The sequence below is a fragment of the Cervus canadensis genome, chromosome 15 (assembly GCF_019320065.1).
Source record: "Cervus canadensis isolate Bull #8, Minnesota chromosome 15, ASM1932006v1, whole genome shotgun sequence".
Taxonomy (NCBI): domain Eukaryota; kingdom Metazoa; phylum Chordata; class Mammalia; order Artiodactyla; family Cervidae; genus Cervus; species Cervus canadensis.
In genome coordinates this window covers 52,679,728-52,694,262 of record NC_057400.1, presented here as the reverse complement: position 1 = coordinate 52,694,262, position 14,535 = coordinate 52,679,728, and the positions used below count along the sequence as shown (strand labels likewise).

The 14,535-nt window shown below is 41.5% G+C and overlaps 1 protein-coding gene across 2 annotated transcripts in view; it reads right to left on the bottom strand.

The window, feature by feature from the left end:
• Positions 1 to 1,716: 1,716 nt before the first annotated feature.
• Positions 1,717 to 14,535, bottom strand: part of MAP3K20 (mitogen-activated protein kinase kinase kinase 20) — a 163,073-nt gene continuing 150,254 nt past the window's right edge. For both annotated transcript variants that reach the window (XM_043488368.1, XM_043488369.1), the window contains exons 17-20: positions 13,734 to 13,850; positions 10,900 to 10,974; positions 7,373 to 7,523; positions 1,717 to 3,788 (exon numbers count right to left, since the gene is read on the bottom strand). In XM_043488368.1, the coding sequence (XP_043344303.1) occupies positions 3,088 to 3,788; positions 7,373 to 7,523; positions 10,900 to 10,974; positions 13,734 to 13,850 (1,044 nt within the window). In that variant the 3' untranslated portion in view covers positions 1,717 to 3,087. The remainder of the gene's footprint in view (positions 3,789 to 7,372; positions 7,524 to 10,899; positions 10,975 to 13,733; positions 13,851 to 14,535) is intronic.

Sequence of the window (14,535 nt, the reverse complement as noted above, 5' to 3'; positions counted from 1 at the left end):
TTTTACTGTTTTAAATTTTACTGTGAATTTGTTTTTACTGTGAATATTTTTAAATATTGCAGTTTAATTTTTATGAACAATATTCAGGAATTGGTTGAAAACAATGACCAGGTTATATTTATTTCAAATGTATCTTTGCTAAGTAATCTCCAGTTCTCCTGTACATATGTGGAATTATTCAATTATTCAGGTCAGTGCTGTAGAATTGCTATCTAGTGACTATGCAGAGAGCAAAACATCATGCTTTGCCTGGGCAATGCCTGGAGTAATGCCTGCCTCTTTGGTAGCAACCAGGACAGGTTCAGGTGTTTCAGACTTGATCTGAAGCTTACTGAAGGTCTGCCACACCCCCACACTTACAGGTGCCTAACTCAAGATATAGTTTCTTAATTTGTTCCTACTATGATTTTTTCCTCTTAAAATATCCCTGGTGGTTTTTCGTTGTTGTTGTGTTTTGTTTTTTTTTGCTGTTGATTGTTGTTGCTATTAACGTCAGCCTCTTGCAACTGATTTAACTTGATGGGGAAAAAAATCCTCTTAATCCTTGTTCTGTTCTTCACTTACATTCATCTTGCAACATGGCAAGCAATTTTTGATGAATAAGCATCATTAGGAAAAAAATAACATCCACCCTTATTATTTCTTTAATAATAAGAATAATTTCTTTCAACCAAGAAGCAGACCACAGATGTTCTTATTTTGGTTTTGACCAGGAGCATTGAGGTGACAGGAGTTTTTTCATGAGATCTTTTGAGGCGGTCAGTTTTGTAGTGTTGGAATAACCTCTTTGTGATCAGCTACTGCACTAACTAGGAATGAGGTCATTGAGTCATTTTACTATCAGGTTGGATTCTCCAATGAATAGCCCAAGAAAGCAAGAAGGGAAAAAGCATGAAACAAGCAATTATTGCCATAACACCTTTTAAACTAGAGTCTTAAATTATTCCCCAGAATGAACCTTTTGTTTAATAATTAAATCCATACTCCATGTTCCATCAGAGTGACCCAGTTAAGACTGCATTTAGCTACTTATCCAAAAATCCTAATCAAAGAAAGTTATTTTATTGCTTATTTGGAAGTAGCATGCTATGAAGATAGCATACTTTGAATTAGCCCTCTTAAAAAAATTAAACATGAACAAAGGACAAAGGGAAAAATAATTGAAAACAGATGTGGTTGATTTAAGCTTCATGAGAAAGGATCACAGTGGAACTTAAATCCTTGGAGAAGTTGGTCATCCACAGTGGAAAAGAGGACCTCAGTGCCTAATGTCACTATTTCCCATCACTTTTGCTTGTAAATGCAGGTGTTAAACAATAAGAGTTATACAGTTGAGTTGTTGGATTGATGATTAGGTCACAACTTTACACACAAGTAAAGTTGTTTCCTATAACCTAGATTTTGTGGTGTTGGTGGTTTAGTTGCTAAGTTGTGTCCAACTCTTGCGACCCCATGGACTGTAACCTGCCAGGCTCCTCTATCCATGGGATTCTTTAATGCTGCCCAAACCAACCCCAGGCCCCAAGGACCATATTAGAGCAGGGCAGTTACTCTGGGAATATATGCATGTACTTGATGGCTGGTTTCTATTAAAAGAGAACCACCCCCAACACTGGCAATTCCCCAGAATCGGATTTAGGCAGAGCACTGAGAATTCTATGCATGGCAAAGAACGGTTGATATTCAGAGCTAGTGAATGTTGAGCAGAAACCCAGAATGTACTGAAAGTAACATTTATTCATTTGACATATAATACGTTTGTTGCCACCAGGCTTTTTTGATTTGTAAAAATATGAAGGATTTCCCAAGCCAGATCCCACAATGCCTGTCCTAAACTGTAGTCAGCTTCCTCCCACCCATACCACTCACCTCTTTACCCCCAGCTGCTTACAGCTTTCTTGCTTCAAGGATGGTATTTACTGTCTTGCTCTAACAAGGATCATAGTAATTTTAAATTTCTCTGACTTTTAGCTTGTGATGTTATCATCCTGTTCTGTGTCTGTTTTCTTTTAGATTTTAAAGTTCTGACATCCCAAGAGGACTTTACAGACCTCTGTTTTCCCCTCTTGGCTCCTCCTTTGGCAAAATGTAGAAAATAATATTTGATTGCAGTCCCTGGGAGATTTGGGAAAGAAATAACCACAAATCTCCTAAGCAGTTTAGATTTCTGGTTTCTGATGAGTCTCATGGAATAATATGTGGCAATATGATCAACATTAAATCCAGTAACCTTTTTTATTGCCTAAAAATGACAAGCCAAGTCAATTCAGCTCTGACTAAGATAAAAACCCAAATGTCTTACTAAAATAAATACTAACCGGCTGTGTGGAGATTGGGTAAGGCAAGTGAGGTACTTGCCTTGGGCACACAATTTAAGGAAGCATTAAAGAAGCCCCACCTGAGTAATCAAAATAAATGATATTTTAATGCAATATTTTTGAAAGAGAAAATTAATGCAAAGAATACATGATGAACAAAATATTAATATAAGATTTTTAAATAAAGACAGGATCAGTAACAGTGTTTTGCCAAGCCATACTGGAGCCTTAGACAAAAGGAAAAACACAGTAATACTGATCTGTCTTTCTCCAGAATCTCGATTTTTTTATCACAATTTTTTGCATTAATTTTCACTTATTTAAATATGGCACTAGAATATTATTTAAATATTGCACTAGAATATTATTAATCTTGATTATTGAGCTTTTCGATTCCTCCTTAAATTTTCACCCAAGATGAGTGCCCTATTTAAGCTAAGTTTCTGCATTTAAGTTCACCCTAGTCCAGGCCCTGCTAACCAAAAAAGCAGCGGCTAGGGTAATACAGTGGTATATTCCCTTCTCTAAAGATGTTAATTCAGGGGAATAAAATACATATAGTTATGTTTTAAGTCCAGTTACTTACAATGGACAACCAACATCCACAATTTTGGCCTTGTTTTGGTTATAGGCTCTCTTAGAAGGTATTTTCTAAACCCCCAGAAGGGAAACATTGTCTTTTGTTAATTTTATCTGAAGGCAGCACATTATCAAAATCCATTACATTAAAAAAAAAAAATACTAAGAAAAGCTCAACTAGTTCAATTCATCAAAAGTTTCTCCTTCCTCGGAAGTTTCCTCTGGGTCTTTCTCTGTTGGTCTTGGCAGGGGAGGGCCTGTGGGGTTTCTTGCGGTATTCCACCTTTGTCCATCCCCCTTCACTGACTTTGCTCTCCTCCTCATTGGCTCGTGAGTCCGTGTCAGTGCACAAAGGCATCCCTGGGATGGTCCTGGGTTGATGGGAGGCATCTGGGCTTCTCTTGAAGTCAGGTGACTGGTGAGCATTGAGTGCTGACTGAGAAACCCTGTAGAATTTTCCAGAATATCTTTCTCTTGAAGGAGTGGAATGCTGACTTTTCCCACTGTGTCTTCCTCTCGGAGAAGAATTGAGTGAGTGGCTAACTCGATCATATTTGTTCCTGCTTCTACCAGAGTATCGCCCCCTCTCTAAAGAGCTGTCGGTATTAACACTGGAAAAGCCACTATCCCTGGAGTTAAGATGCAGAGAAGAGAAGTTTTTGGTCAATCCGTACTGAGTAGGAGAGGAGCTTCTGGACTGGTTTATAGGTGTAATCTGTTGATACTTCATGGGCACCTGGGTCCGCCTCACCGCAGCTGCATAGGAGTCCTGGTCATTGAAATAGGGGAAGAACTGGGACCCCAGGATGGGGTTGCTCTGGGAGCGCTGTAGGGAAGTGCTGGATGCAATCTGCCGCATCCTCAGAGTATCCAGCCACTGGCAATCAGCGCCTGTGGAAGAAATGGAAATGGGCATCTTTTAAGCCACAGTAAAGCTGCATGCCTAATTCATAAGCTGTCTCACAAAATTTCAAACCTCTTTGGGAACCTCTAAGCCTTACCATTCATAATTCTAGGCTAGGTATCAGAACATTTCCTTTATTATAAATATTTATTAAAAAAAATAAGGGCATTTATACTTACCAAATGTATGCTATATGCTGGCACTGTTCCAAAGGCTTTTCTTATAATATATCACTTAACCTCCCTGGCATCTTCTTAGAAACCGTGATCAGACACTCAATCGTGTCTGACTCTTTGTGACCCCATGGACTGTGGCCTGCCAAACTCCCCAGTCCATGGGATTCTCCAGGCAAGACTACTGGAAGCGGGTTGCCATTTCCTCCTCCAAGGGATCTTCCCCACGCAGGGATCGAACTCGAGTCTCCTGCGGCTCCTGCATTGGCAGGCAGATTCTTTACCACTGAGCCATCTTCTCAGGTCAATACTAATAACATCATTCTATAATGGAGGAGACTGACACTTGAGAGGTGAAATCACCAGACCCATGGTCACTCAGCTAATACTCCTGTGTCTAAATTCTATCTTCTCCCCATCTTAGCCATGTTGTCACTTCTAGAAATGACTGTTTAAGTGTCTTTGGATGGCAGGGTCATGTTTAGTCAACAAAAGGCTTTTTGCTAACCAGCACTTTTAAATCCTCAAGAACCCTAAATGCAGATAAAGGAGATTAGGTTCTAATGGTTGAGACAGTTAGAGATTGGAAGAAAGTTTATATCTCCGGAGGAGAGATTCCTGAGGTTCAGGAATAAGAAATGTTTTCTGCCTGAAAAATGAAGCTTTGTGGCAAACAGGAAGAAGTTACAGTAAAAGAAAATGCTTAATTAACAGCCACTTAGTAAACTATATTTCAGTGAATAAGCAAGTTCCTTCCACCTTGGATCTTCTCTGTCTTCCCTGGGGCCTGCATTGCCCACATCCCTGAGTTCCCTGGTATCCTCCCTGAGCTACTCTGGCCCTGCTTGTGTCAGTGGGGCTCCTGGAGAGGAACAGAGCATGCCCACTCCCTCTGCCAGCACGATGCCTCACGCCTCTCAGGTGAGGGATGCATCCAGACACAGGCAACCTCCTGTGTTCAGGCTCACAGGCTTCAGTCAGCCATCACATGCTTCTTTCGCTTCACTCGGACCTTCCCGAAATCTTAGCTTCCAACAGAATGCTAATTTTGCTCAGTGTCCAGCCCCCTACATGGAGCCATGAGCACTGGGGAAGCTGATCACATCCAGCTCTAAGGCAGACTTTGATTAGTCCAAGCCAGACACATGATGCCATGGTTAAGAATGAACAAGGTGCTCAGCTCTGGCCAAAAAGGTGACCTGAAAGGTAGTCTGCAAAGGGGTCTCTAAGCAAGTCTTCCTCCCAAGCATGAGAATGAGAATAGGGAAGGGATTGACCTCTTATTTCCTGTGGGCGTTACCATATCTTTATGTGATGACTGTGAATATGAGAGGAGCTAGGCCGAGGACCAAGGCAACCTGTTAAGGATGACAGAGTAGAAAGCAGGCAAGGCTCATTGAGCTCCTTATCTTACTGTACCTGGAGCCCGGCCTACCTCTGGACTTCTTGTGATGGGAGATGGTAAATTTTAGTACAGTTAAAACCCATGGTTTAAGAACTTTAGAATGAGAAAGAAAAATAACCCAATCAACCATGCTGACAAAGCAAGGCAGGTCTAGCATGCTGTGACAGAATTTGTTGCTGGGTTTAGAATACCATCCAGGATCCTGGGGCCCCCGGCCCGTGAGCATTTAAAACACCTGATGTGCTTGGTAAGCCAGTCCTCACCGTGGAGGACACACTCATAACTCAGTGACAGTAGCCATCAGGGCGCTTTGTTTCCATGCCACCAAAGAACCTTCTGTTATGACTTCTCAGGGATATTTTCTTTTCTTTTTTTTTAAAGAGTTTATTTCTATTACAGTGTAGCAAGTGAGGGATTTAAACTGCTGTGTTGGTTGGATCATGGAAGCACACGCATTTGAACCCTGATTAATTGTTGTTTAGTTGCTAAATCGAGTCGGACTCTTTTGCAACCCCATGGTCCATAGCCGACTAGGCCCCTCTGTTCATGGGATTTCCTAGGCAAGAACACTGGAGTGGGTTGCCATCTCCTTCTCCATCAAAGGTATTTTCTTATTGGGAAAAAGAGGCATTGGTCAGAAAACAGGTGTTGTTTGGTTTGTTGGTTTGGTTGGTTGTTGGTATGTTTCTCATGGCAAAAGGTGATTTGCACAGGGGTTTATGTATCCAGCTCCTGAGTGTTTGTTAGCCTGAGTCTGGGTTCTATTAGAATTTCTGGGTCTGCCAAGGTGAAGGTCAGAACTTTTCCCCTGAAGCTAGCAAATAATGACCAGTTCATCAGCAAGGCAGCCTGTCTTACTCTAAGTCATGTCTAAATGGCTTCTTTATAGCATCTGTAATTATTATCATCACTACCCAGCATATGTATTTCATGTTTCTCTTTCTCCATCCTCCTTTCCTTCCTCCCTCCCTTACTTTTATCACCCCCCCCTCCCATGCCCAGCCCTCTCTCTTGCCTGCCCTGTCATTCTTTTGCTTTGATGGATCTATGGTGTTAAGGATGCAAGAGGTTGCCCCAGTGACAGCAGTAACTTCATAGGAATGTGTGCTGGACATGGAAGAGGATTCTTATCTTTATCTACAGTCTTGGAAACTAAATATATATGTGTATAAATATACATACGTATTTTTCAATAGGACTTAATCATTGATTTGTATCTTCTATGATAGTTACTTGAATATGGAACTTTATTATAATACGTTCTTATTTCCAAGCCCATAATTTCTACCTTCCATATAATCTGTGTATAAAGCCAATATTCTAAAAGTAGGAGGAAGTATGATATTAGAGGGCTTCCCCAGTGGCTCAGTGGTAAAGAATCTGCCTGTAATGCAGGACCTGCAGGAGACACAGGTTCGATCCCTGGGTCAAGAAGATACCCTGAAGGAGGGCATGGCAGCCCACTCCAGTACTCTTGCCTGGAGAATTGCATGGACAGAGCAGCCTGGCAGGCTGTATATAGTCCATAAAGTCACAAAGAATCGGGCACAGCTGAATTGACTTTGCATGCATGCATGCATGATATTAGAAATCTCTATGGGGGGAACTTCCCTGGTGGTCCAGTGGCTAAGACTCTGTTCCCAATGCAGGGTGCTCAGGTTTGATCCCTGGCCGGAAAGCTAGATCTCACATGCTGCAACTAGGACTTCAAATGCCTGAACTAAAAGATCCCACATGCCATAACTAAGACCCAACACAGCTAAATAAGTAAATAAGGATTCCCTAACCCAGTGGTTAGGATTCTACTCTTCCACAGTAGGGGACATAGGTTTGATCCCTGGTTGGGGAACTAAGATCCTGCAAGCTGTACACACAGCAAAAAAAAAAAAAAGAAAGAAAGAAATCTATATGAACTTACAGACTGGTCCTTATTCCTGATGTGAGACTTTTGACATTTCCATTTTGGAACCTGTCTAGAGCACAGCTAACTTACTTGAGTCAGACCTGCTTCCAGGGGTGCCCTCTGAGTTGGGGAATGACGTCTGAATGGCAAGCTGGACAGCCTTCACTTCATCCTGAGGTTTCGTTCTACTCCATTGAATCAAATGGATGTGTTTAGTGCTTTTTGGAGCTCTAACATCGCTCTGTGAAAAAAAAAATAGGGAGAGAAACCCACAACCGGATATATGCATGCTTATAAAACAGGAAAGAAAATCAGGTTCTCATTATCCGTTCAAGGTAACTCTTTAGAACACTATCATAATGCACCGGGTAAAATATTTGCACTGTTTGCGTCAATATGGTAATATGGTTAAAATAAAAAAATTTAACCACTTTATTCCTTAGTGGACTACAGTAATTTAAAAAGGTGGTTGTCTTCTCTGAGAATCTGTTGGTAAATCTCAACTTACCTCTTTGTTTAATGAGTAATGAAAAACAATGTCTTTCATTTATAGTAGTTGAAAACAGATATTTTGCTGAATAAATAAAATCTGACCACTATTTTGCTCAGGACTGCCTGTGGTCATCTGGGTAACTGTATGGGTAGGTTGGTGGGACCAATTACCCCTTCATCACCAGGTGCCACAAATCAGACTGGATTGAAGAACCGCTCAGGATGTGATAAGGTTATGAAAATACATATTTTTTAAAAAGCCCTGAAGTGACTGTTACTGACACAATTATCACATCATCCTAGAGTCTGAGAAGGAGAGGAGGAGGAGGCAGGGGAAAGAGAAAGAGAAGAGAATAATTTGGTGAGGCGTGTCTCCAGAGCTAAGGTAGGCAGAGATGAAAACTGGCTGTTATTATTGTCCAGTTACTAAAAAGAGGGCTTTTCCTTGGTACTGGAGACTGGTCAACAGGCTATAGAATAGTCCAGATTCCCAGTTTCTCAAGACCAGTTGACTTTTATTTAGGTCTGTGCCCTGTAAGCCACACTTTGACAATTAAGGCTATTTCTCAGGTGCCTCATTCCTACAGGCAGTGTACCCTGGCTGGGGAGGATAAATCATTGCTGTCATCCTAATTGGCTTCCAATATCGGGTCACCCTGAATAAGTGGACTGGCCAGACTTTGGACTTTTTATGTTAAAACGCTAATCCGTGGCAGCTCAGAAAACCATCCCTATGCAGCAGCATATAAAGTCCTTTCAAGGCTGATTTCCCTCATCTTACTGTTGGGAAGGGAATGGCTACAACAGCCAAGGACGGCTGGAAACTGTATTCACACTCGGAGGAACTTGGTGACCCCATGGATTCTCATTGACCACCCCAGACTTTGGGACCACCTTTCATCTCTCTGAGCCGGTTTTCCCTAGCTGCCATGAAGGTAGTGCTCCTTACCTTTGAGTATTTGTACAAGGTTACTGAAATAACACAGGTTTAAGTTCCTCTTACAGTATCTGCTGCTGCTGCTGCTGCTAAGTCGTTTCAGTCGTGTCCGACTCTGTGCAACCCCATAGACGGCAGCTCACCAGACTTCCCCGTCCCTGGGATTCTCCAGGCAAGAACACTGGAGTGGGTTGCCATTTCCTTCTCCAATGCATGAAAGTGAAAAGTGAAAGTGAAGTCGCTCAGTCGTGTCTGACTCTTTGCGACCCGATGGACTGCAGCCTACCAGCCTCCTCCATTCATGGGAGTTTCCAGGCAAGAGTACTGGAGTGGGGTGCCATTGCCTTCTCCGCTTACAGTATCTAGGTCATGGTAAAAGGTGAAGGTGAAGTCACTCAATCGTGTCCGACTCTTCGTGACCCCATGGACTGTAGCCCACCAGGCTCTTCAGTCCATGGGATTTTCCAGGCAAGAGTACTGGAGTGGGTTGCCATTTCCTTCTCCAGGGGATCTTCCTGACCCTGGGACTGAACCCAGGTCTCCCGCATTGCGGACAGACGCTTTACTGTCTGAGCCCGTAAATCCTTGCTAAATGTTTCTTAGATGAATAAGAGAGTGAATGAATGAAAGGCATGTCCTATTGAGGGTAGCTGCATACTAACTACATGCTATATACATACTGCTGAGGGTAGCCGCATACTAACTACATACTACATATATGCTACTAACGGTAGCTGGATACTAACTACATTCATACTAACCACATCTCCATATGTGCCTAGACTGCTATAACTATTTCCCTCTATCCCATCCCCAGGTAGAGAAAACCAGGGTTTCTCTACCTTGTGAAGCAGATTGTTCTACCACGTGAAGATCTTGCTCTTTTCAAAAACATGATTAGATCATTTAAAGCAGCAGAATCCTTAAAACAGCCACGTGGTGTTACAGTGAATCCAAACTCCTCACCTCGGCCCCAGGAGGCTCTGTGCTCGGCTCCGCCCGCCTCTCTAGTCTTCTCATGTCCTCTGTGCTCCAGACTTGTGCTTGCCCTTCCTCTGCTGTTCCTTGCTGCCTCACACTGAGAAGAAGGGTTTTCCCTGACCACTGAATCTAATGCCCCGAGTCTCACTGTTTTCTGGTTCTCACTTATCACTCTGACATTACTAATTTATTTATCTATTTATTATCTATCACCCTCCACTGGAGTATATATAAACCTTCAGAAAGTACAGGTTTAGATTTATTCTACCCTAATCACAGAATGGGCTTCCCTGGTGGCTCAGAGGGTAAAGCGTCTGCCTGCAATGCAGGAGACCCAGGTTCGATCCCTTGGTCAGGAAGATTCCCTGGAGAAGGAAATGGCAACCCACTCCAGTATTCTTGCCTGGAGGATCCCATGAACAGAGGAGCCTGGTAGGCTACAGTCCAAGGGGTTGCAAAGAATCGGACATGACTGAGCGACTTCACTTAATCACAGAATGATAGCATTACCTATTCAATGGACATGAATTTGAGCAAACTCTGTGAGACAGTAGAGGACAGAGGAGCCTGGTGTGCTGCAGTCCATGGGGTCACAAAGAGTCAGACATGATTTGGCGACTGAACAAACAAATCACAGAATGGTACCTGTTGGTAGGTAATGCTAAATATATGAATTTTAGTTTTAATAGCACCTATTTCTAAAATATTTGTTTATCTAAAACAAATATATTGTTTATCTAAAACAAATATATTGTTTTTCTAAACATTTTTCAATTTTTTTCATATACTAAATATATGGAATCTGGTTTTGATGGTAGTAGTAGAAGTTGTACCCTGTCCTTGTGAAGAATCACTCACTGAGCTACCCTCACCCTTCAACTCGAAGCACCAAGAAGGCAGAGCTTTTTTTAGGTCACTGTTCCATATCCCCAGTATGTCACACATGCATACATTTGTATTCAGAAGGTGCTTAATCATTAACTGATGAATGAATTACTACTTCAATCTCTAGGTAAGTACCCTGTATTCATTCCTTTCATTACTTTGTTAGAATAATTATATTGATCTTCCTATATTCGTGTTGGTTAAATAGCTTCTCTTCCAATAAACGCTAAACACCCTGAGGCAGCAAATCAACCCCTTTGGAGAAACTGATGGTGAAGCCAACAGCCTTGCCCCCTCTCCCCTGCCCTTTACCCAGGCTTACCTCATATGTGACGGTGCATTCTACAGTCTGATTTTCCGTTATTCCTACGATCCACTTCTCCATTACAAACGGGGGCTGAAAAATAGAAAGGTGCTGTAGTGTGGGTTTCCCTGATGGCGCAGCAGTAAAGAATCAGCCTGCAGTGCAGGAGACACAGGTTCAACCCCCGGGTCAGGAAGATCCCCTGGAGAAGGGAATGGCTCCTCACTCCAGTCTTCTTGCCTAGGAAATCCCGTGGACAGAGGAGCCTGGCGGGCTACCGTCATGGGGTCACAGAGGTCAGACATGTCTTAGAGACTAAACAGCAACAACTGCCTTAATACAGCCTGCCCTGCTACCGTGTAGGTTTCTTGGAGGCCAGTCGGGCAGTACACAATTGGCAAATAGGGTGTGATGTCAGGCTGTCATGAACGCCATGATGTCAGATTATTAGAAAAGCCCTGTTGGTTCCCATGTGATTACTCACAACATGCTAATGTCTGATCTTTGGGCGTTTGGTTTTCATGAGACATCCTTTTATATGTTTGTAAACAGCTAATCTTGTCTCCCACAATCTTCTCTTTTCTCATGCATCTCTCAGTTGTATCATTAGATCATTAACTCATGCTAATATCTGGAAGACTTCTCAGAAAGCTTTTCGCAATTAAGAGAAATCCTTAACAATCTAAGAAGATCCTAAAGTGCTTTTTCTGAGTGCAAGCAGTGGCTGGTTTAGAGGTTTCATAACCACTCTGCTTTCTGGTTATATCAGGATACCCAGCAACATTGTGGGTGCAAATGAAACTGGGGTTGGGTGGGTCATTTCCCTGCTACATTAAGATAAATGAGTAATGAACAAGCCTATGCTTTGGGTCCTATTTTAAGTGAGATGAAAGTGGTCTTTATTAGAGGTGAATCTCCACTCTCTTCCCACCCCCCAGCCTGTCATTCCAGATTTAAGGTTGCAAATGACTGGCTGATCCTGAGATGGGTACAAAGCAAATTTGGTAGAGATTTAACTGAGCTTTTTTTTTTTTTTTAAAACATGAGAAAACAAAGAGAAGTTTATTAGCATTTATATCTCCTGTATACACGGGAGATACCCAGGGGAAGATGAGTAATTCCAAGAATTCAGGATTAAATGCCATGTTTACAGAGGAAAGGGAAGAGGGAGACATAGGCCTCTTGGGGGAGAGAAATTGATTTTTAGGAAAGACTATGGGCCCTTAGAGGTACAGATGGGAGGCAGGAGAGTTAGTGACCAAGTTTGTCTAGGTGTGGAGCCAACCTCTAGTCTCTCCTGGGACAAGAATCAATCTTGGTATTTTTTTCTTTCCTTAATTAGGACTTTTTATTGTTTCTGTTGATGTTGAAAAGTCCTGCAGATTTTGAATGGTCCAGCCCAGTCCTATTTTTTCCCATAAGCCTTGTTAATGTTGGTGCGTGATTTTGCGGAAGATATGGTTCCTCTGGAATGTATATATTAGCCTTAGAGCAGAAACACCTATGTTCAGTTTTATAACTCCACCCTGCTATTTTTGCTTTGAGTGACTTCCTTCCGTTAGCAGGCAGTGACTTCTTCTCAGCGACACTGAAGCCACAAACTGGTGGCAACCAGAGACAGAACAGGTGGGGAGGAAAGAGAAAGTATGTGTGTGTCCAGGCTCCCAGACACCAAAACACAGTCTGTCCCAACAGAATAAGGGAAAGGCAAAAGCAGATCATAACCTTTACAGATAAATAACATAACTTCCAGTACACAGGGGCAATCCAACAAGGAATATCACGTCAATCTACTTGATGCATATGCTTGTAAATTAAAAGTGAAAGTCTTAGTTGCTCAGTCATGTTTGACTCTTTTGCCACTCCATGGATTATAGCCTGCCAGGCTCCTCTATTCATGGAATTCTTCAGGCAAGGATACTGGAGTGGGTTGCCATTTCCTTCTCCAGGGGATCTTCCCGACCCGGGGATTGAACCCTGGTCTCCTTCATTGCAGGTGGATTCTTTACACTTGGGTGGTTAGCAGTCTCGTGCCTGGGAAGGGAACACATTTGCAAGTCTAATGCTGGGGATTTGAAGGCTCTTTTCACTTCCTCACTTGTGTCTGCACCCTGGCTTGTTGCTGCCAGCCTCATTTTCTTCACTGAAACCAAATATGCAGTCGATCATGTAGTAGAGTTCATGCCTTTTGTGACATTTAGGGTAACTGTCCTGTTGACATTGTGGCTATTTACCTGAGTGGTTGACCTTCTACAATTGAAGTCTTATATGTATGTTTTCAGTATGATTATTTTGAAGAGAAGCTAACCATTTCTTTAGGTCTGTCTTCAGCGTTTTAATGGTTGTGCTTCTACTATTGACCCCAGAGTAGTAAGATACTGTCTGGTCACTCCAGGAATTCACAGGGGTGAATTCAAGAAAACCATGAAGACTGCAATATGTGCCTTTTGGATAATCTCATCCCAGTTCTTCCAGAAATTCAAGAAATCTTTCTCCTGACAAGTTTTTGAAAGTTTAAAATGACCCAAAATTCAAGGTAAATATTTTCATCATTAGCATTTTCTTTTCTTTAATAAATGACAGAATATGCCTAAAGAAATGTAGAAGAAAGTTAAAAAAAATTAAACAGCACTTTTCTGTAGTACTTTTTAGTTCACACAGCATAAGTGAAATTTTAACAAAAAACTATTATGATCTCAATCTGCTAAATAAAATGTGCCTTTCAACAGCCAGCTTGAAGCTGAGCTGGTATGAACATCATGAGCACAAAAGCACACCACTGGGGTATTTTAATGTCTTTGTTTGATATCTGTGAATTCAAAAAAGCTTTTAAGCTGTAAATAGAACCCTACCTTTGTCATCTTTAAAATCTCTGCATCAGGTAGGTTAGTGTTGAATGTCACATCTTTGATGTAGGTTATTGCAATTTCATCCCCATCCATCTCCATATACATTTTCCACTTACAGTCCTGGAATTAAAAGAAAAATTATAGAATTTGAGAAAGTAAAGCAATTTTTTTTTATATGTTTTATATATATAAAACTTTTTTATATATATAAAAAAGGACTTTTCAACATCAACAGAAACAATAAAAAGTCCTAATTAAGGAAAGAAAAAAATACCAAGATTGATTCTTGTCCCAGGAGAGACTAGAGGTTGGCTCCACACCTAGACAAACTTGGTCACTAACTCTCCTGCCTCCCATCTGTACCTCTAAGGGCCCATAGTCTTTCCTAAAAATCAATGTTTTATAACACATGAAGTATTCTCAATGAAGTATTATTGTAATTTTTTTTTCCCTTTATCAATAAGAGGACATGAAATTAGATCTCTTTCTATATCTAAATAACCCCCAGGCGGGGCAGTCTTGAGACACCATTTATCAATCTAAGTGTTCTATAATAGAAGTTGCAAACTCCACACCTTAAAGGGGCCAGGCAGATAAAAATGAGTAAAGGCAGGCAGTTAAGAGCTTTAAATTGTAACCTTTCAAAATAGACCCATTTAATTTACATGTTGAACATTGTAGGGATATTTCCCCATTGACACAAAGAAATGTGGTCTTCCCACTATTTTGAAATATAAGACTCTCTTGATCTACCTTTCACTTTCCCAGTATTAATAATGACACAGATTCAAGAAATAGCTTCATT